This window comes from Athene noctua, chromosome 5 (genome assembly GCF_965140245.1).
Source record: "Athene noctua chromosome 5, bAthNoc1.hap1.1, whole genome shotgun sequence".
Classification (NCBI taxonomy): domain Eukaryota; kingdom Metazoa; phylum Chordata; class Aves; order Strigiformes; family Strigidae; genus Athene; species Athene noctua.
The window spans coordinates 6,055,431-6,078,508 of record NC_134041.1 but is presented as its reverse complement, the minus strand read 5'-3'; the positions used below and the strand labels follow the sequence as shown (position 1 = coordinate 6,078,508).

General features: G+C 47.7%; 1 protein-coding gene and 1 long non-coding RNA gene across 2 annotated transcripts in view; one reads left to right on the top strand and one right to left on the bottom strand.

The window, feature by feature from the left end:
* USP24 (ubiquitin specific peptidase 24) overlaps positions 1–2,323 on the bottom strand; it is a 63,710-nt gene extending 61,387 nt beyond the window's left edge. The window contains exon 1 of the mRNA XM_074906127.1: positions 1,824–2,323. Within this exon, the coding sequence (XP_074762228.1) occupies positions 1,824–2,132 (309 nt within the window). The 5' untranslated portion in view covers positions 2,133–2,323. The remainder of the gene's footprint in view (positions 1–1,823) is intronic.
* A 1,388-nt stretch (positions 2,324–3,711) lies between these two features.
* On the top strand, positions 3,712–22,492 carry LOC141961273 (uncharacterized). Its single transcript, XR_012633756.1, has 3 exons — positions 3,712–3,856; positions 4,118–4,883; positions 22,421–22,492. It is a non-coding gene; the product is annotated as an uncharacterized LOC141961273 (long non-coding RNA).
* The last annotated feature ends 586 nt before the right edge of the window (positions 22,493–23,078 follow it).

The following is a 23,078-nucleotide window of genomic DNA, read 5'->3' as shown; positions in this document are numbered from 1 at the left end:
CAGGAGTTGACAGATGCTCATGTGCAAATGAATCCAATCACTAGACTGAGGCCTGAGTTTATACAGTTTCATGCAGCAAGATTCTTCAGTCCTTCTAAAATGCCTACTTTGTGCAGTCATTTGCCTATATTGAAGTGTTTTTGTGGATTCTGTGAATTTACAAGAACACAAGTCAAAGCAAACAAGAACATGAGTGGCAAAGGAAACTATAAAGTGTAAGTAAGTTTGATGTCTGGTACAAGCTGAAATAATGGGGAAAAAAGCTCTTAGTCAGAGCTGTCAGTGTCATTTGTAATAGGAACAAGGGGGGGGGGGGGGGGGGAAGTGCTTCTTTGAAGTTTACACTGACAGCTTCTCTTGAAGTATCACACTGACAACCCAGATTATCCCAACTATAACTACCTGATGGGAAAATCCACTCTCTTGGAGGCTACAGAGATCTGAGTACAAACAAGCAGAACTCTCATTCACTCCCAACGCTGCAAAGCAAAGGTTAGAAACCAGTTCCCCATTGCTTCAGTGAAGCTAAACAGCGACTCTCCTGCCACAGCACACATGCCATCCCACTGATCACCTCACTCCACAAGCAACATCATCAGCTGATACGAGCTAAGGATCTAACCCAGCTAATGCAGTGAACAGGATCACGTATCTATTCTGCAAGCCTGGCCTTCAATATACGGACGCCACAGATTACAGATGATCTGTGCAAGTACAGCTATGCACAAGAAGATGTGTGCATGTATTCTTCATATATGTGTATATTTATAGATACAGAAAGGCAGAAAGATACCACTTCTGGCACAGGAAATCGTCAGGATACTGTTCACTGAAGCCTGCGAGGGTACACGAGTTTCCCTGTTTTTATTCACGTTGGTTAGGCTATTGACGACTTCTTGAGACAGGGACTATGCAAGGTGGTTGGCCCTTCCCTACCGTGCAGCGGGGCTGTTCTTCTGTTCTCATCCCCAGGAGTTCCAGAGTCTGGACACTACTAATTAGCTCTTTTCATATGAGCCTTCAGGGTAGTTTTGGGAAAAAAAGACCTGGAGGAGGAGAAGGTGGCTTTGCAGGTAAGTGCTACGAGACTGTTCCAGGCAGCAGGGAAAGCACCGTGAGTGTATCTGCTGGCGGAGGAGTTCAGAGTTCAGGAAAAAGATGGAAGAGAGAAGGAAAAAAAGGCAGACAAGGAGGAAGGTCAGAAACTGGGAAAGGCTGGCATTCTCCAGCACTTCTATCTACTTCAAGTCCATTTTAGAACACCGCTATAATTTATGAGTTAAAGCCTATGTTTTGAAAATATTTGAACTCACTGCATCCCTATTTCAGAATTTATGCTTAGCTTATCCAAATAAAACCGTACATAAAGTTATACCCAGACGGTACTTTCCTTCATACTGTGCACTTAAAAAAAATTAGACAGTCATTAGTCATTCGGATTATGCAAGAAGGCACAAGAGGGGGAAGAAAAAAAAAAAAAAAAAACACGTTACGGTAGCCACACATTCCTAGAATGCCAAGGAAAAGCCTGGGTGCTCTTCACCTTGCAGCCACCCCAAGGACCAGCCACTGCGCGCAGTCCCCCGGCACCGAAGGGCGGTGGGAAGCACAGCACCCGGCCCGTGGGGCGACGGACCCGACCCCGCGGGGAGCTGGGGGTCCCCTGGGGCCCCCGGGGCTCCCTCCCGCGGGACCCACGCCTGCCCGCCGTCACCCCCCGCGGCAGGGAGGCTCCCGGGGAGCCCCCGCTCACCCCGCGGGGAGGCCGGCGCTGACAGGGGCCCGACCCCGGGGCAGCCCGCCCGGGGCAGGCCGCAGCTCACCTCGGTCTCCACCACTTCGTGGTAGGCGGGCGGCGGGTCGAAGCCGCCTCCACCGCCGCCGCCGCCGTCCCCGTCGCCGCCGCGGGGGCCCTGCCCGCCGGCGGGGGAGCCGTGCCCGCCCGGCGGGCCCTGCCCGCTCTCCATGGGCTCGTAGCCGCCGTAGTGGAGGCCGGGCCGCTCGTTGGTGAGCAGCGCCACGGCCTCGTTGATGTCGTTCTTGGCCAGGCGCAGGGCCTTGCGGATGGCGGCCGCGTCCGAGAAGCCCATGCAGAGCAGCGTGGTCATGTGCTGCTCCTCCTCGCTCTCCATGGCCGCGCCGGGCCGGGGCCGGGGGAGGAGGGGGCCGCGAACCGAGGGCCGCCGGGCTCAGGCGCTGCCCGCCCCGCGCGCCGCCATGTTGACGGGAGCGCCTCTCCCCTCAGCCGCCGCCGCGGCGGCCGCCCCCGCGCGCGCGCCCTCCTCACACACACGCGCCCCCTCCGCCCGGAAGCGGCGGCCGAAGCCCGGCTGGGGAGCGCACGCCGAGCCCGCGTCACGTGAGGGGGGCGGGAGGCGCAGCCCGGGCATGAATGGAGTGGGAATAGCGGGGGGGGGAAGGCGAGGGAGCGGCTGTCGCCAGAGCAACGGGAGCGGGTGGGCGGGGCCGGCGGCGGTCACGTGAGGGGGAGCGGCGTTGCCGGGGGAACGGGACCCCGGCTCGAGGGGTCGGGCCGCGCCGCGGCCTAGCGGGAGCCGGGCGGCCGGGGGCAGGCCGCAGGGCCGGCCTCCTGCCCGCTGCCGGTAGTGCCTGCTTTAATTACGGCTGCTAGCACTGAAAAAGCCCCTCAGGGGCATGGCCGGCGGGGTGGTGACTGGCCTTTCGCAGCCAAACACGACAAGGCCCGGGGCGGGGGTGAGGGGGGCGGCTAGGCGAGGCGGGAAAAGCAAGGCCAGGCCAGGCCAGGCGCACCTCCTGGGTATCTGAGGACAGGGAGGGAGCAGCTCGGGCGGGTGTCCTTCCCTGAGGTGATGAGGCTCGGTTTTAATGCGACACGCAGCCCTGGCCCCTGCCGAAAGGTCCTGCCTTGTCTGCATTTGTGGGTGGTAGCTGGACCTGGGGAGGGAGGAGGTGGGCAGCAGCCTTTTGGGCCTGCCCAAGTGGAGCACGGGGTTCACAGGAGTACACCCAGAAATTACTGTCTGACCACAGGCTGGGCTACCATCCCTGCCAGCATCCAGCTCGTTTCTCTGTAGAAATGTGTTCTTTAAGTGCATAATACAGCAGAGATGTGAATCTCTACTAAGTGAAGCAGAATGCAATCAGATAGCAAAAAAATTTAAATAGTGCCTAAAGCAGAAGCTGAGTTGTATATATTTCTTAAAAACGCTTAGTGAACTCTAGTACCACACCAAAGTCAGTAGATACAGATCTCCTGGCAATCTCCCAGGCAAAATCTATCACCTCGTTTTAACACTGTCTTTTCTATGTCCAGAGAAGAGGAGGAAGGAAAAAACAGATAAAAGATTTGCCAGGATGATTGTTGGTATCTACATATATACATTAGTCTTTGGAGGCTTGTGTTTTCTGGCAAACTTTTGTGTTAATTGTGGCTGACATCACTGAAAGCACAGGGATTAGGAATCTAGAAACAGCTGTCTGAAGCTTTAGATACAAATCACATTCAGTGTAAAGGAAACTTTCAAGTGTAGGGGACATCAGCAGTATTTAGGTGTCTTAACGCATATGAACTTCCAGGGCTCAGTGTCTGTCTCTGCTCCTGAGTTTGTAGAAAGAGACAAACTGATGGGTCAGTGTGTTGGACTGGCAAGGTTTCGGGTTAATTTTTAGATTGCAGTATGCCACCAGTGGTCTCATATTGCTTATATACTGACCCGAAAGGTAATCACAGCTCCTTCATTGTGCTCATTCTTTGATTTTTTTTTTTTTTCTTTTTCTCTGCAGGCTGACATTCAGTGGAATTGAGGTAATGTGCATATGACTGAACTTCAGCTTCTGGATCTAAGGAAGGTCTTTCATTCACACTGATCACCAGGTATAAAAGAAACTGTTAAGCTTGGCAGGCTTCAGAAAAATTCCAGTGCTTCAAATGCTTTCAGTTAATACGCTGAATATTGACTCACTGCTTACTCATGTGGCCAACATTTAAATTACACTTTCTTATTTTTGAAGCATATTATAATGGTTTAATCTTCACAGCCTGATGAAGTCAGTTGGCAACATTTTCCCCTGCTAATGGAGGAAAAGTTTGTAGGAAAAAGTAAGATATTTTATTAGATGCCATTATTGCTTTCAGATTTATTTCAAGGAAGTGCTCCTGTAAATTTGCGCTGAGCTAACTAATGAAAACATACCAAAAGTAATGGAGGAACTGATTGTAATCCCAGATGACTAAGAAGGAAGAGAATGCTTTACCGTTAAGTTACCTATGCCTTACAGTCCAGCTGTCCTGAAGAAAGTTTGAAGGGAATTTGAATTTACTGATACGTAAGAGTAACACTTGGACATAGCAGCTCAACTTAACTTTGAGAGTTAGGTGTACTGGTCCTAAAGTTAATTTTTACAGACTGACAGCATTTCTCCTGAGACCACTTAAAGGACAAGATCGTATATTCCGGCATAGTGAAGGGATGGGTACATCTTTTTCTAGAAGTTACAATATTCAGCCTGGAAGTCCCAGTTTGCAAATGTTTTTCATGCGTTGTCAAATCAAGAAAAGTTGCAGGGAAAAGCACAGCAAACTTGTCTAACTGAGAACAAGAAAAGCAGCGAGTGAGTCTTTCCTTATGGGGCACCAGGAGGTGCAAGGAGACAAGGCAAAGAAAGAAAATGGAGTGGGGAACAAATATCCTCAAGATCTGCCTTTGGATAACTTGGAGTTTGTGCCTGTGCAATTGCCAGTTTGATATGACACACGTTTACTAGTTACTTGATTGCATTACTTTATGGAAGGTAGTTATTTTCTACAGTATGCATCATATGTGTATCCTGAAGACTGTCGGGACACGAGGAACCCCTATGTTACAGAAAAGAGACATTTTGGAACAGAGGCAACTGTTTTGGTAAGTGGTCATGCTGTGACATTGAACCTGGCTTTGCCTTAAAGCAGAGTTTGATGGAGAACTGCAATCACTTCTGCAGAGATGTTACAGTAGGAGTGTTCAGTTAATTTGTGTTTTTAACTGAAGATGCTTTTATGCTTTTTTTCATAAACCTGTTTTAAAGTCAGTCCTTTGTTTACGGCTTTTTCACTATTTAAACAGTGTTTACAGCTTTCTCACTATTTAAACAGCGAATGCAGCGTTTTCCCTCAAAGATAAACAGCTGTATTGCTCTCGTGGAACATAAACTTGCAGCCAAACTTAAGAGGTGACTCTCTGGCTTGTTGAATTTGGAGGTTTCCCTTGTTGTTTACAGCTGTTGGGGAATTCCAACCCAAATGTCAGATGTAATTGGAAAACATCCTTTGCCACCCTGATTTTGTTTCGCTCTTTGTTGTACCTTCCCAGCCATATATATACTTAGAGACTTTGATAGAAAGGAATGTAAAGTTTATTAAGTTGCCACCAAATCTTTAATTTCACATGTATGTTTTACTCAGGACAAAAGAGTATCTTTCTCATATTTTGTTGGAAATACCATAGGAATATACTACCAAGGGAAGCTTAGTATGAGCTAAAACTTACTGTTCATAAATCTTTTATAAATAATGACTAAATATGGGAAATCAGGACAAAATTTAATTACAGTGCTCTGCCACTATATGGTACATAAGCACAGAAGTTGTGTGAAAGCTGAGGTTACAGTATCTGGAAGAAATTCCTTTGCAGTTGTTGCGTGAATGAGTTGTGTGTGTGAGCCTGTATGAAACCCAGCTCGTACGTCTGGAAGGGAAGAACACTTCTTCTCACTGATGTTAACGGTTTGGGATTTAGGCACCTAATACAGTTGGATCTCAGGATTATAAGAAGAGGCTTCTGTCCTATCTGCCAGATGAACAGAGACACTCCACAGGCTGCAGGGTAAATGCTTTTTTGTGGATTTGAATTAGATTAACAGCAGAGGCAGCAAAGTGAATGGTGTTGCCTTGCCCGAAATCCCATCACCCAGTGGAGACGAGAAGGTAGTTTACTGGTGAGAAATACCTTGTCCCTGTACCCCTAAACGTACTAAGCACTGCCAAGAGGAACATCTTTACAAAGGTTTCCCTAACCTTTTGGGTTGGCTGGGCAAGGTACTTCTTGCTTTTTAGTATAGGTGGCTGTTGCGGTGAAGGAACTCTGTACTACCTGAAGAAAGAGTATCTGAGAGATTGCAGAACCCAGCTTTTGTATAGTGTGGCAAAGAATTAATTTAGGTTTTCTGGAATGACTTCCTCCCTCCCTTCCTTCCTTCCTTCCTTCCCTCCTTCCTTCCTTCCCTCCTTCCTTCCCTCCTTCCTTCCCTCCTTCCTTCCTTCCTTCCTTCCTTCCTTCCTTCCTTCCTTCCTTCCTTCCTTCCTTCCTTCCTTCCTTCCTTCCTTCCTTCCCTCCTTCCTTCCCTCCTTCCTTCCCTCCTTCCTTCCCTCCTTCCTTCCCTCCTTCCTTCCTTCCTTCCTTCCCTCCTTCCCTCCCTCCCCTTGTCCCACCCAGTCTCCTCCAGTTTCCTGCTTCTGCTTTATTTATAGATAAAGTCATAGGTGGGTTTTAAGAAAGTGCCTCGGGAACCAGATAGTGCAAATCCCCCTGAATTATTGAAAATCACATTTCTTATATGTAGATATTGATGAATGGTGGTTGGTTGCCTTTAGCAGAGGGGTTAAAACCATTTGTGTAGTGAATCACTGTGTAAACCCCCTGAAAAGTGCAGTTGCAAGGGACGAGTAACCAGACGCACAGATGCATCTGACCCCTGAGGTAGCTGTGCAGCTTCACACAAAGCAGAGATTTTAGCAGACACAAGAAGTGTGTGAGTATTCACCAGCACCAGCTGACAGATTCATGCAATATACTTCTAGACTTCGTCTACGCTAGGAATTTTTGCTGCTTTCACAGCTTTTGGCCAGCTAGAAAGGAGATTTGTGTTGGGGTAACTGCCAAGGCAAAGCCTGCTGTCAGCAGTGATTTGCAAAGAGGCAGTTTACCTTGGTCTCAAGCTGGCACTCATATACACTAGTAATCATAATTACAATATTTAGCTCTAATACAGTGCTTTTAAGATGGCTATCTAACAAGCTTTATAGGGGAATGGAGGGGTATCATTAGCTCCTCAATATCTATTAATTTTTACAGCTGCTACAAACCGTAGTGGGGCTGAAAGGGAAAGGAGAAAGGTGAACAGATCTCGTGGTGGTGATGTGCCTTCTCCAGCAAGTCTGTCCCCATTGCTATTCTAGTGCCCAAAGGGGACGGGAGCTGAACCGTGACCGTTTTTTCTGCAGCAGAAGCTGAGTACCCGCTGGTCTCCTGAATACAAAAATGAAGTTTCATACTGTTTCCCTTGAATGGAAGCAGCATGATGGGAGCATTAAAAGAGTGGAACAGTATGTTAAGGGAAACACGACTGAAAGGAGAGAACAGCTGACTGCAGGGGCTGAGCAGCTCTGCCCCCTCTGCTTCACTGTATGGGTTTGTTTTCAGCTCTTCAACTCAGACCATCTCACAACACATCTCCATGGCTCTGGGCTGGAAAATGAAGCAATTGCAAGGAGGTTGTTCATTCTTCCTGAAACAAGCTTCACAAGCTGTGGAAAATGAAAGCAAAGGCTGAACTTTAAAACAAGCCGAAAGCACAAAGATGCAGAAATACCAAGTGTAGCCATTCAATAGAATCAGATTTGGAACAGAGCCCTGAAAAAACCTGCAGTTATGACTAATCCATTTTTAATATGTGTGGTTGTAGGTAAAATCACTTTTTTTAAAGATCATTTATTTCCCTATGTTTGTTACAGTTCTTTACTGTCATTTTAGGTAAATGACATGTTGACATGTGAGTTCATCTTCAGATGAACTGTAACGACATAATTATTTCTGATGGTGGAGTGGCCCTGGCTGAGCTTCTGGTGAAGAGGAGAAACAATACAAACAGGATATTCAGTGTCAAGCTGCAGCAGCACCCTGAGAGACCCACCCAGAGGCAGGCACTTGAATACTCACTCTATCCTTCAGCCAAGTTAACTGAGGAAACTTGACGTAATAGTAGACTGTAGAGCTCAGTTTGTGCAGGAGTAAACTCCTGCAGTGACATTTTAGAAGTGAAACGATCTGAAATGGAAACTTCTGATGTTCTTGTTGCACTGAACAAGTCTGTGAGGCACCACACTTTTACAGGGTAGCTGTTGGGTGCTTTTATTTTGTCCTCAAATCGTCCTAGCCTTGCTTGCTGATCCCTTCTCCGGGATCCCTCCGACCCTGTGGCACAGAGCCACTGAAGTTACTGCTGTAGGGAGGGGAGGTGTGCCATGGTGCTCTGTGTTTGAGTGTCATGGCTGTTGTGATACCAATCCAACGTTTACAGGCTTTGCACTCTTATTATCATCGGTGGAGCTGTGAGTAGGAGCATGAATTCCATGCAAACAAGCAAGAGACTGTAGAGGGGAGCAGCATGGAGGCTCTTTTTATGCAGGTAGGAAACAACACAGTGAATCCCAGGCTGGCGGGATACACTCAGTTTGCAGACCACATCAGTCTAGCTAAGGGCAGTGCCGTGTGGCGACAGGACTTGCAGTAACATGCAGTGCTCTGAGGTGAAGGCTGTTTTCTGTAGTGCTCGTGGATCTGATATCCAGGAACAAAAGCAGTTGGCGTTTCCCTGGTGTAGGCTGAAATGTGGTGCGATGTGATAGAGCAACAGGGAACTCCTTGCTGGCTTTTTGCCTTGTGCAGATTCCTTTTGGATTAGGTTTTGACCTTTAAAGCAAGACCTGCTTCTTCAGTTTCTCATTGTCTAAATTCCGCATTGAAGCTTGAGAAACAAGTCTGTGAAGCTGGAGCATTTCTTAAGCTCTAATTACTGAAGCACAGAATTGGTAGGAACGAGTCTGCTGCGGGAGAAAATCACCGAATGGAAACAGTTTTACAGATCTGGTGCCTTTTTATTTTTTATCTTATTCTGTTCCACAGCAACACAGGCCTGCGTGGTGCTAGGCTTAAATCAGCACAAGAAACTGGTTTATATTAAAGACTGGTCCACAACTCCTCTTTTGCTCTTAAGAGGCACCTCTACCTCCTGATCAAAACACCACCTTGTTTGCCCTCGGTGATGTGGGAACATGAAGTCGTGTTCCTGCTGCCAGGTTTTGTAGTAGAGCACTGCAGCTGCTTGGCACCAGCAGCCCCATGCAGGAGTTTGGAGGTGAAAGAGGTGAAACCCACTGTCGGGACTAAAAATCAGAAGGAATTTTAGGCAGAGGGGCTGTGATGGAAAAACCTCTGTCCCGTTTTTAATTTCTTCAACATTACCATTGCTTCAGTTGGATTTGCACAGGATTTCTCAATTTCTCATTCGGACGGATTCTGTCATTTCACACAGCGCAGGCCGAAGGGCAGCTGAAACTGAAACTCAGCTCTGGGGTGGGAGGCGGCAGCCATTCTGTGCCAGAGGAAGGCCTGAGTGCTGTGCTTAGGGATTTGCAGGTGGGACTACAGGGGAGGTGGAAGCACATGATTATTTTTGGTTCAGGCACAAGGCTTAAGTTTTTAGAAATAACAAGAGCTTCTTCAAGGCTATGAGAGCCTAAAGCCTTGGATTTCTCCTGCCTCAGCCGCCTGCTGGCACACGCAGCCATGTTGTCGCTCTTACAATGCATTTGATCTGTCAGTGACTCATTTGAAGGCTCTCTATCTTCACCACTGAGGTGCTTCGGGGCTGAGTCGCACCCATGTATCAGCTCTGTTACTGCACCCTGTTATCAGCTACTCCTTTCACTCCTAGGGTGCTCCCAGCCTTTGATCTGTTACCGTGCTGCAGCAACAACTTCCCTTGTTTTTTAATGCTGTGTTACATTGTGCAAGGCTGCCATCACCCGCAACTGCTGCAATGTCTGCTGCCTGCGTGCTGCTCTCACAAGTTCTTTTTCTCTAAAGCATGCAATAAACTCATGTTCCCCTCAATCTTCAAATAATCATAGTGAAAATCACTACGAGATGGCAATTTCCATCAGACACTATATGGAGGGTTAATTCTTCCCTTCTCCCTGTTGCGTTTCTTTGGCTGCTGCTTTTAAAAACCTATGGGACAGGGGCTGTTTGTGCCATCCACACAGCACCTGGTGCTGTGGGCTCTGGCTGGTCTGTAAATCCTGATGTTACCGAGCAAAGATTTTCCAGCAGGAAGTCCCCTTTTGCTGGCCAGGCTGGACCTTGTTTAATTTGAGGTTGATTCTGTCAAAGCTAGAGACCTCATTGCAAAGAAAGGTGCTCTGTGTGCAGCAGGACTGAAAACACTTTCTGTGGTTTACAGGTTTTTTTACAGTGACAAATGGGCAAAAGGAGAGACAACACAATAATTTAAACTTTATTTGCTTGAAATCGGCAAAATTCCCAGTAGTGTTGGAAGCAAAACCGGTAGCAGCACCTGAGCCAGTTCTGCTGGAGGTGGTGTTTACCAGATGACCTAGCAAAGCCATCCAGACTTGTAGGATTTGGGGCAGAAACTCTGGCAGAAGAAACACGTACCACCTCACAGCCTTCACAGCAGCCAGTTCTTGCTGTTGGGCTGCAGATCGGTGATCCAGCTTGTCTCAAGGGTGGACCTTGGCAGGGCTGTGGGGTGGAGGACATGTTTGCTGTGCTAGGTCATGCAATCCAGGGAAGGCTGGGACTAACCTGGGTGTTCTGTCTCCTAATGGGGTCCAGCCAAGTGGCACAGCCTGTATCTGCAATACATCCCTAACCCTGGGAGTCCTGACCAGAGTGTGCTGATCCTCACGTGATTTAATAGTGATGAATCGCTTTCCTGCCACTGGCCAGGTTGGGCTTGTTTTATTTATGCCTTAAAACCTTTCTCCCACACTGTGGTCTGTGCGGAACTGGCAAGTTAAAAGCTCTGCCTGTTGTGTGGGCAGGAGAAGGGCCACAGCCTGGTGCAGAAAACATGTGAGATGTGGTCCAGGCTTGTGGGGAGAATGAGGCGGGGAGCAGAGGTGCCAGTCATGTGCTTAGTTCTTATGACTTGCCCAGCCTGTTTCACAGATTCATAACTACTGATCCTTGACTATGTTTCAGGCCTGGCCTACAGTCACTAATTGTCAGTGTCCTGGGGCTTCTTCCAGGTTTTAATTGTCCCTATTAGTGTGATGGATGCTGGAAATAAGGACACATTGGAGAAAGGTCGTAGTGTTTTAGCTGCTGCTGTTGTCGTTGCTGGGGCTTCCATTAAAGCTGCTTACTGGCATTTGCCCTCCTGTGAAATGTGTAGGTGAGCTATTTATAAATGCACAGAGAGATCCCACATCTCTAGCTTGTGCTCTGATTTAAGGGTAATCCCCACCAGGAGGGGAGAATCTAGCTAGGACTGCAAAGGAGGTTAGTGGCAGAGTTGAAAAGAATCCACTTCTGAGCCTCGGCACTGTCTTTACGATGGGGTGGATTTGGGGGGGCAGGAGCAGGAGTGGAGCAGCAGCATACCGTTTCCCCATTAGCTCTGCCTTTTACAGCATGAGTTCCCATCTTCAGGGTGAAGAGAGGCACTTTTCCTGCTGCACAGCCCCCTCTCCTGTCTTCCCCTCCCTCTACACAGCAGATGCAGCTCTGTCCTGGGCTGCATCCAGCCTCAGTCTTTGCTTGCTTTCACCCTTCCTGTCTGGAGCAGATTCAACCTGGAGTGCAGGGGGGAAAGGCTCTTTTCTTGGAGCAGTCCAGTCCTAGACACATGGGAGTTAGTCCCTGTACTTCTCAAATACTCTTCTGAAAGTAGATACAGCAACTTGCTTTCATTATTCCTCTCCTGAAAAGTGCAAATTACCTCACTCTTTAAAGCACACAGTTTCTTGAACAGCAGGATTAATATAGCTGGATTTCTAGTGTATCTGATTGTCTTTTACCTTTCCACATGTGGATTTGCTGATGACTAATAACAGGCAAGCTTCTCAGCATATCCTCAGTGGGAACACAATTCTTCTGCCTGACTCCCAGTTTTTATGAAGCAGGAGGAATTTATCTGCATTTGGGGTCTGCACCTTGGTGTCCAGCTTGGTTAGGGTGGGCCAAGGACTCAAGTGGGACTAGACAGACACAGATGCACCCCAAATGAGCCTAATTACCATAAGAGACAAGGCTAATGCCATGTGGTTGCAGTGAGGAAATAAGGCTCTTGCTTCTTTCCCTAAGAGCTCCTGGCATGCTGTCTGTATCTGCAGGACACACGGCCTTCTCTTGGTCCTGGGTGGGCTCTGGATTGGGGCTGAGGAACCTGCCCTTCCTCAGTGTCCAGGGGATGGTTGCTAGAGCTTTGTGCGGGAATCTGATATGTGCTGTGATTTATAAACTTGGTCAGAGTTACAGACTTTGCAGGTGATTCCAACATCCCCTCCAGGACCTCACGAGAGGGTTTATGTGGAGCTTCAGCACTGCATGAAATCAGTTGTGGGAAAAATAACTTATGAGTGATTTTATCATTGTATGCAAGAAAGTGATGTAAGAAACTGCAGAAATCTGCTAGCTGGATTCCTGAACACATGTGGAAGACTTTCATCTGTTTTTTCTTGTAAATGGGAATTTTATGTAAATGTTGGAAAATCATAATTATGACATAAACATTTTGGAGAATTTACACTTCCAGATGTAACGGAGTTGTGGGAGCAATCTGGGCACAGAGACTTGTTTGAAAGAGACGTCTCTGACTCGATTTCAGGGGTGCCCTTTGGGGTTACACTAGCTCAGAGCCTGTGCCTGGCTGCTGCCTGAGTGATTTTGTGTGAAGCTGAGCGCTGGTCTGCTCAGTACAGGTATTTTAACAAGTGGGATGTAATGGTTTCACATTGGCGTGTTTCTGCTACATGCTGTGCTTGTTCCTGCCCTCGTGTGGGTTATTTTGTACTGGCAGTGTCTGACATTGTGTTCAACTGTTTTTATGTCCTGGAGAACCTCATTAATCTGCACGATATCCTTTTTGGATTACTGAAATTTCACGTTATAGCAACTAGGCACTAGGAATATTTAGCCTTTATTCAGAGCGGTTGCATTCTTTTGTTTTGTCTTTTATCAAAATAATTGTTGTCAGCCAGAAAACCCAATGTGACTTGGAAGTGTCTGTACTCACTGTGTGGACTCTTGAAGGAGCAGCAGATGGAAACAGGCAGTGCTTGGGTCAGAGTGTCCTGGAACAGTGAGTGTCCTGGGGCTGCACAAGTTGATGGATAGATATCTCTCCTTTCATCTAAATACACTTGAAGCCACAGACTTATGAAAAAAAACCCCAAACCCCCGTAATCCCAAATGTTTCACCTCTCTTAACCTGTTTTACTTGAGGGGTCCCCTCCCCTCACTGTGCACCTCCTCTGTGGGTTGCAGATCGCCCCGTGTGCCTGTAGCTCTGTTTCTACACCTTCCCAGCACTGCCTGCTCCGGGCTGTCGCTGTCTGGCTCCCCACAGCTGGGAAGTCCCTGGGGGCTGCGCCCACATCGTGAGTCAAACCCTAGGCAAAGTCAAAATCCAAACACCTACACAGAGAGTGGGAGAGCTGGGTTTTCTGCATCGTAGGGGAGTTTGTACACACCTCCCAGAGACTGCCTGAAACCACGAGCTGCTGGGCGGGCTGAGGGAGGCTTGGGGTGCTCTCGCTGGGAAGCAGAGGGGTAGAGCGAGGCAGAGTTCCCCACAGGAGAAAGCCTCGTGTGCTCAGACAGGCTCTGAGCTCTGATCTCAGCACACTCTTGCTAAAAGATCCTGAGGAGACATCTCTGTTTTAGGAACCCACTGTCCTGGGGTGCAGGACATACGCTGAGCACTCTGCCAGGCTGGTACTCTTTCTTAAGTTTTTAAAAGGAAAAAATCACCCCCACAACAGGGAGTGCCTGCCCTTGAAGAGCATTCCCAGCTCCGGATGTGAAGAAGCCTGACAGCACATAGTGTTCGGAGGAGGAGGCATCCAAAGTGTTGTCTCTGCTTGCTTGCCTTTGACCGTTCCCACTCCAAGAAATCTGTTTTTTATGCCTTATGCTTGCTAGGGGGGCTGAGGCACCTCATCTAGGTTTCTGAATTTGAAGTGGGGGATGTAGATGCAGAGATACATTGGGTTAACATGGAGCTGGTTACCTGACCAGCTCTTGTTGTCTTGTGGCAGCTAAAACACAGCAGTAGGTGGGAAAGCATATGCTGGCTCACAGAGCTCCCCTGATATCTGCCCCCATAATGCTGGGGAGCACTGGTCAGCCACAGCCCCAAAGCATGGGGGCTTCTCTGCACTGCTCACACTGATGACACGTCTGACACGTGGGTTTGGTGAGCAGGAGAGAAGCCCCATGCCCACTTGTTGAGCTTGCCGTTTCCTCTGGCAGCCCACAGGTTTCCTCAGGCCATGGGCTACACCTGACAGTCTTGGCCTGTGGACCACCAGAAGTCAGATTATCGTGGGAAGACTTGGGGTGCCAGGAAGGGGAACCTTTCCCTGAAAAAAATTCAGCACAGATTTGCCATCATGGGAAGAAATGGCTTCTTTCTCGCTGGATCTCCCCTGCCTCTGCTTCTCCATCCTTTTCAGAAGGGTGTATGTGTCACCCTCTGTGGTTTCTGAGGTTTGTGACATCTTTTTTGGGAGTCTGCCATGCAGTGACTGCTCACGTGTATCAGTGGTCTGCTGTCTGTGTTGTGATTTCCTTACTCCCGTGCCAGTGAGAAACCAGCCAGCTCAAAGTGGAAAGTTCCTGCCTTAGTGCCCAGCCTCCCTTCTTTCCGTGGCCTAGCAAGCTCGCTGCTCTGTGCTGGTCCCGTCTGGCTGGGCTAGCTTGAGGGAAAGTCACTCTCCAAGCCTAATTGAGTTCACTCCAAATCTCCACTTGGTATTTTTATAGTGATTTACACCTTTTTGAGTCGGGCCTTTCATCCAGAATTCTCTTTAAAACTAAAATGAAAGGGGAAGGCTGGAAACAGCCAAAGGATTTTTTTTTTTTTTTTCCAATTTAGCAAGCCAGGTTTTGAAGACAACCTTGGATTCCTGCTGGCCAGCTGCACGAAAGACATTGCACATGTGGCAGCCTCCTTGCTGGGGATTACCTTGGGCAGGTCTGGCTGTCGGTGACTAGCCTGGGCAAGCCAGCTGGTAGCCACGGGGAAGTCCAGAGCCGGAGCGTGCGCATTCAGGTAGACAATTTGTTTTGCAGTTCTCACTCCTCAGCTTGACCAAAACCATACCCTGACCTTATAGCTACAGGCAAGATCAAAATGACTTAGCAACTGTTACTTATCCACTTACATGAGTCACTCGTGTAATTTAAAGAGCCATGCATTTTACGCCGGCCGTGGGTGACCGGGCAGGAGCCCTGCCCCCGCGGCAGCTTTAGCTGCTGCCACCAGGTGACACTGTTGGATAGTCTATAGACCCCTCCCGGCCTGGCAGGTCACGTTTCCCTCCCTGGTTTTCTCAGTTTGATCATTCCTCACTCCCGGCTCCAGCCTCCCTCCCTCCACCACCCTCTGCTGAGCTAGCTGTCCTTGGCACCGGTTGCTTTAGAGCTGGTCTCAGTAACCCCGGCAATTCGTGTTCCTCGGGCAGTTCTATCGCACAAGGTCACTGTGTCGCAGGATCTTGCGTTTGGCTGTCTCTCCTCCCCAGAGGCAGGTAGCCAACACACCAGTTTTCTGGGAGTGTGTCAAGAACCTGCATGGAGCCGCGGGACTTGGCATGCTTGGGACCAAGAGACATAAGCCAGATGCAACCTGCCCTGAAGTTTGGAAGCACTTGGAGTAGAGATTTGGGTTTGGGCCTGTTTAGGAGATTAAGTTCAGTCTGGGTTCAGACCGCTCCAGTTCCCTGTGCTAAAAAATGTCCTATAATTCTATTCTCTGTAATAAGGGTGAGGTGTAAGATTCATTGCTTTTGAAGTTAGTGCCTTGATGGTTTGCGCAATGAGACAGACATGTCATTACTCGCTTGAAATAATAAAAAAAAAGTTGTCAGGTTGCTTTTTCAGATGGAAAGAGGCATTCCTTAGGAGCCTGAACAGGTGGGCATGTGAGTGATGTGGGTTCCTGCAGGTTTCCTTCTGAGAAAGGCAAGCTGAATTACTTGTGTGTAAAAAGGGCCTCCTCTCCGGGCTGATCGCTGAGCCTGGGCTGGAGGTGAGGTGGAGAGGCAGTGTCCGTCGCTGCAGGTGAGAGGTTCCTCCTGGCACCCCACCCAGGGATTGCAGCCTGGCTCTGCTGGCCTCTGCACCCAGGCTATAGGCAGCCCTGGGGACAGGGGAATGGAGGGGAGACTCCGAGCCTTGTCTGGGGACTGCGCACTCAGGATGGCAAAAACGGATTTTGCTCCTTATGAAGAGAGAGCTTCCTTAGGCCCAGACTCAACTGGACGAAATCACTCTGTGGTTAAACCCGTGGTTTGTTCTTTCCCTGGGCTCTGCTTCAGTACTGCCTGCCCCCGGCTGCAACGCCTTGAGACTTTTAGAGTCACTTAGCAAAGTGATGGAGGATTGGGCCCTGCCCCAAGCAGCACAGAGGCATTTTGCATGGCCTTGTTCTGAGTGTAAAACTGTTTCATCTGTGAGAAGTTTGGGGTTGATTACCATTTTGGAGGGGAAGCTCTGTTTTAGGATGCTCCATGGCATGGGGTATGTTCTGATTTGCAGTGTTGCCTGAAGATCAGGACAGGGTTGTTACCATCTACTGTTACATCTTTCACTGCTAACACACAGATTTAGAGGAAACATGGATCTGTATCTCTCTCATGTCATTTGGCATCTTGGATTCAAAGAGTTTAGTCCACCTGAGAATCTGGTGCATCTTGCACACACGGAGCTGTGTTTTATGTAACAGTATTTCTGCAGACAACTTCGCCAGGTGCTGATAGTGCACCAGAGAGAAAGTTGACACTTGTGCTTTGGTGAGAATTTGTGTGTGGAAGAACTCCATGCATTGTGCTTAGACCAACAAACAGGGCTGCAAACACCTCTGTGATGGGGAAGGATTTTTAGGTGGCAGTTTCCTTTCTGTTCAGGAGATGAAGTGCCTGCAACAGTTACTGTAGGAGAATTTAGCTGGTCGGCTCATGAGCACTTTTATATTTGAAGTATTTAAAAAAGAGGATGGTGACTTTAGAAGCGATGAGTAAAAATGGTTTGGCAGTCCAATGATGTTTAAGGATGAATGTAGTGTAAGCAGTGTTCCCTTGTAATATGTTAGGAGGCAGGAGGCAGCAGTCTCTGTTAATTATGCTTATGGTTAGCAACCAATGCCTGTGCTTCAGCTGGGACTAACTGTACTGATTAGGATTGATTTGGAATTCCAGGGAAGACTCAAACTCACTGTGTCTTTTCAAAGGGGTAGATAAGTATGCTGAGAGGATTATAATAATTCCTTCAAGTTTTTATATTCTTTATGGTGCTTTGTCCCCTGCAGTGGTAAAAGCATTTCTGTAATCCTGAGTGTGTTGGAATATTCCTGGAACATTTCTTTCCTAAAGAGTATTCTCATTCAGAAGACCAATTCAACACAATGGGAATGAAACTTTCCTGCAGAGCCCCAGGTTTCATGTGCATGTGGCAGCCTGGGAATTTGGGAATTCATGGAAAGAAAAGCCAAGGTGCTGAAACTCGTAAGAGAAAAGTCCCTGCTTCCCTCCATGCCATATTGCTTCCTCAAGTGTCTGAGGGATTTGGCAGGGCCTCCTGTTTCTCATAGAGACACCGAAGGGTCTTCATGTCACCGAGGTTTAGGCCATGTGTTGGAGAGGTAGTTTCCTCCTGTAGTTGCTGAAGAAAGAGATTCTGACATGAGAATGGGGGTTGACATTTCATTGTCATGTCATACACGGAGAACAAATGGGATCTGTGGCAAGAGGGGATGTGCCTGCATTTTTGGTGAATTATGCAGAGCGGATGAGATGGCTTTATCCCCTCACTTTTGCTGCAGGGAGACAGCAAGTCCTGATCTAACATAAAGCCTACAACAGCAAAAGCTAAACCTGTGACTTTCTGTTGGATTATCACTTTTGTATCACATAGCTCTGGCTTTTTTTACCCAATATTAGGAGCCCTATAGTTGGGTTTAATATTTCAGGGTATGATGGCTTGGACTGCTCCAGTTTACAATCCTTTTCTACAAAGTCTCTTGTTTCCCACTGGCCCATTGATTGGCTGCACCGCTGGGTAGAGTATGAAAACTGGGAGTCGGAATTGGTGTGGATACACTCTCTGGACCCTGCCCCTGCAACCTCTCTGGTATAGAAGGGTAAACCAGGAGCAAGGGTGGGGTTTTGCCAGTGGAAAGCTGGGATCTGGTTCTAGTTTTTAGATCCATTGTTTTCAGTGGATTTCTTTATGGATTGAATCACCCCTTTATCCTGGTTGGATCGTATACCTGCTAATAAGTCTGGTCTGGTGATAGACTTCTCTGGAGTCCTGCTTGGAGTTAGCAACCATGCTGTGAAGGACAGGCACCAGTCACCCCTTTTTTTTAAGTAATGCTTTTTGCCTGAATTTGCCTCTTGCAAGTAGCTGTATAAACATACACAATATATAGAGAAGGACAGACCAGGGCCTCATGGCTGGTATGTGGTCAGAGGAGCGGGAGGACACCAGCAATCTACTTTCATGGAGTGAGCATGTGGAAGCCATTTGCTCTTGTGCCTCAGTTTCTCCCTTTGCAAACAGGGGAGTTTGATAACAACTGCCTTGCAAGGTGACTCCCACAGTGTGGCATTGGTGTCTCTCTGTAACATGGGGCCCCAGCAGAACAGCTCTTGCAGTAAGATATGATTTAAATTATTTAGGGTGTTGTCATGTGATCACAACTGATTGAGTTCCTGTGGCTTAACAAGTTGCCATCTGTTATCATCCCCATTATGAATTATGCATTAGCTTAAATCAAGGCGTAAACCAAAGGAGTTCAAGCAAAGTCCTCACCCCAATGATACCATAAAAATGTCTTTAGGGCTGTTAGTACTGGATCCAAAACACTGCAGCCACACGAGTGAGCATGCTGGTCCAGTACAAGCTCTCTTGGCTGGTTCAAACCATCCTGGAGGATTCCCTTGGTAGTGGCAGGCTTTATCCTGGGCCAGGTGTCACCTGCCCTCCTGGTGTAGGCTCATAAAACTGGTGAAAACTCCACTGCCTGTGTCCTGGCTGTGTGGACAGAAATGACACCAGTAGTCCTATGCCAGAGTCCCGAAGATCTCAGGATTGTGTGGTCAGGGAGCCACTGCTGAAGAGGGCACAGTGACCACGTGCTGAATTGCTGGCTAGCTCGATGTGACGCTTTGCGAAGCTGTTGGCTCTGGAAGTGCCATGAGCCCTAATGCAAAACCTGACAGGATGCATGTGTGTGATGGTGTCAAAGTGGCCATTTGCAGTAAAACACTTCAAGCTCAACTCAGACTTTCATCTCAGTCCTCTGGCCTGGAAGCATCAAGGCCAGAAAGCAGGCTCGGCCAGAACGTTCCCATTTCTCAAGCTGATCCACAGTGCACTTTCCCTGTGAAGGAGTGGTGTCTTGAGCTGCTGCAGCTATGTGTATGGGCTACTTCCCTCCTAGGCCAAAGTGCTGTTGCTCCTTCATAGCTCAGGAAGCTCCTGCTGGCCACGTCTTTCCCTTTTGGTTGTGTAGCTTATATTGGATTTGCAGTGGCGAAAGCCATTAGGCCCTGCTGTCCTTCAAAGGGTGCATCTCCCTGATGTCCCGTCATCTCTCATGTCTCATTTACAGGCCAGGATTTCCCTGCCTGGGATACACCAACGCGAGGCAGCCAGCTTGGCAGCCCAGGGCGATTGGGGCAGGCTTGGATCTTACTGCAGTTCTGGAGTTGGCTGTATTTATACACAATTGCTGGGCAGCAGATTGGGTCAGCAACCTTGTTCTGATGGAGAAGCAGGCCATTTATTACCATCCGTTTGAGATCAGAGCCTATAAAATAAACATTTCTCTCTATGGGAACAGGCAGCAGAGATTACTGTAGCTAAATCAAGACTTACTTGGCGAGTGTGCATAGTAGGGAACGCAGAAAATTCATGGCATCCGCAGAAGCCAAGTGCTTTCACATAGACTGCGTGGCTGTCCTGAGGAGGACCACGGGGATCTGTGAGCCCAACAGGATGGATAGGCAGAGAATGGATGTCTCCTGGCATCAGCAGTGGTTGCAGTGATAATTCCTGTTTGAATTTTGGGTCATAAATCTGCTTGCGGCTGCAAGGATACTTCCCGTGGCTCCCAGCTTTATCCCAGTGTTCAGAGCTATTTTTTTTATAGCTGGAGGATGCTTGTTCCATCAGTTGACACAAAGACTGACTCTGTGGCTCCTGGTTTCTGCCTTTGGATATCTAAAGGCTAAATGCTTTGTCTTCAGAGGGAGTTACTCACACAGTGTCCCTGCTAGAAATACAACTGTGTCCTTCCTCTTTAAGATTGTCTATCTTCATTCAACTTGATGTGCAAAACCCTTCCCCTGGAGAGAGCCAGCCTACTTTTTTGCCCAAATTCACAAGTGTCCATGCCTCTTGCAGTTTTACAGAGGGCTGAAGAGTCCTTCAACTGACTGAACAGTCTCTTCAGCTGAGAGAGGAATTCAGAGTCTTTCTTAATCTCCTTTGGAAAGACAGAGGTGGATCAGAAAGCAATAGCACCCCCTTTAAGATTTGTATAAACTGAGTTGAACATATTGGAGCTCTTCTCTTCCATTTTGTCCCAAAGACTTTCCAGTATGAAGGTGAAGAAAAAGGATGGTGAATCTCTGGATGCTGGGGCCATTGTGGACCAGGAAAGAAGGAATAAGGAAGCAAAAGAGAAAGAGTTGGCATTTAGTGTGGACCACCAGGATGGGAGAAAAGTGAGACAAATTCTTGAACTAAGTCTTAAATTGCTCCAAACCACAGGGTATTGTGCTTGGGGGAGAGGCAGGGAGGGAATAGTTATGCAATTTCATCCTCAATCATGCAAAGGCAAATTATTGGACAAAAGGATTGTATTAGATATATTGCAGTTGGAGCCTAGTAGAGCATTTGATACAGGATCTCACAAGATATTGCCCTCCCTCCAAAATTGTTTGGCTTGTTTTGGATAGGAACTCAGTCACGTGGATTAGCAGAAATGACAAATGATACATGTCTCTGATCATGAAGTTTTCCACCTGTGTATGTGACTGATGAAAGTTTTTGATTCATCCATTTTACTGAGGGCTCCTCCTGTGCATTAGCAAAGCAGTAAAGAGCATTTTAATGACAGTTTTAGGTGCGATGTTTTGCAAACATTAGTGAGTACCTTGTACATGAAGCATGGAAGAAACCAGGAAGCTGAGTAATTTTGGTGGAATAAAAATCATGAAAGTGATGGAAAGTTAGAGGAAGCAAGTAAGTTTTTCTATCTGAACAAAACATCTGAGAGCAAAATTCTTTAGGAAGGAGGAACCCTAAAAGCTTTAATGTGAGAGACACCAAAGTGAGTGGTGTATAGTTTGTGTTTGCATACTTGGGTCTGTGTGAAAGACTAGCAACAAGGTAACTGGAGACAGGTTATTGGGCCAGACTGTAGACTGGGGTAAGCAGCATAGCTCGGTGGAAATCTGTAGAGATTTGGCAGTTTATGCCTGCTGAAGATATAGCTGAGGTAGAATTTGCTGCCAAGAAATTACCAATCAACTGGATTGAAATCAGAGCTGAAAGTAGGGGGGATGAATTAAATGAATCTACTTCCCCCCACATATTAAAGGAGAGAGTCTCTCACCCCAGGCCAGAGGATAAGGAGGAAGGCTGTACAGGAGGCTGCCAAAATCGCAGAGGTGTGGGAGTACTACGGAGCGGTAGGGGAGGAATTGGCACACTTGAAAGGAAATGGAGTATGACACTAAAGCCCATTCCTTGGGAGCAAGACTGCTGGCTGGGGGGCAGCCTTGATAACCAAATCAGTCTTCTTACCTCTGTATAATTGGACTCTGTGGATTATTACTAAGATTTCACTACAGGCAGGTCATGAGATTGTACCCAGTGGTCCCACAGAGGAAGGAGTTACTCTGCCCTGTACTAGATTTGAATATTGTGTAGCCCAACCAATTGTGGCTCAATATGAGATTTTCTTTCAGAAAGCTGCCCACTTGCCATCCGAGGAGTCCAATTATGATGACTTTACCATTAATGCATAGCTCATACTTAGGTCCTGTCCTTGGAGACGTGCATGCATGCAGGTCATTTGTGTACTGTGGCCAGTTCAGGGAGGAACCTGTGTGTCTCGGTAGTGTATTTCTCCATCCAACTTGCATCTTATGAAGTTTTGACCACCTGCTTGGAGAACAGGAATACTTTCTTTATTGTTTTCCCTGCTCCGGGTGAGTTTCCACTGGCATCATCTGCAGCACTGTAAAACACAGTCAGCGCTGGGGGAATGGAAGGGCTGAACCTGAAACAATCCTGCCTTACTGCACTTGGCTTGCTGCTTCTGGAGAAGGATGAAGGGTTTCCTCATCTGATTTCCACAGTTTGCATCAGATGCTGCCTGGGCCCATCTCAGTAGACACCAGTGAGGAAACTGCAACTTACTGCTACTCTTCAGTCCATTTTGCTTGAGGTATGGCTTTTTATATTGCTTTATGTGGCATTTGTCAGTTTAGTCTTTCAGAGCATCTGCTGATAGCAGTGTGAAACAGTGACTTAGGCATTAGAGCGTTTAAAATTATGGCTAGTCAAAGGATGCACAAAACTGGTCAGACTGTAACCTTTGCATTATAGGCAGCAATGCTAATACGAGATGCTTTCAGTGTGGAAGCCACTCAGCTGCAATCTTTCGATCCAAGTAATAGGTAGTTCATAGCATGATCTTATAGTGCAGCTTCAAACTTCCATACTCCTGGCATTACCTACCATGTATTGAATTTTAGCTACAGCTAGTTGTTTTCTGGCCCATCTTAGGTGAACTGCAGGAGATGAGTTCACATGGTGGGAAGCAGAATTTTGTCCTTCCTCTCTTCAGTCTCTCTGCAGCTCCACTACTTGTAGTGGCACTATTCCTGGGTTACACCAGATTTGGGCTTGCGATCTTTTGATTTGATAGTAGATCAGGGTGAAGAGGAGTGACTGATCACTCCCCAGTCCATCTCAGGAGAGAACTGTGTGGTCAAAAGGTTATTTAAAAAAAAA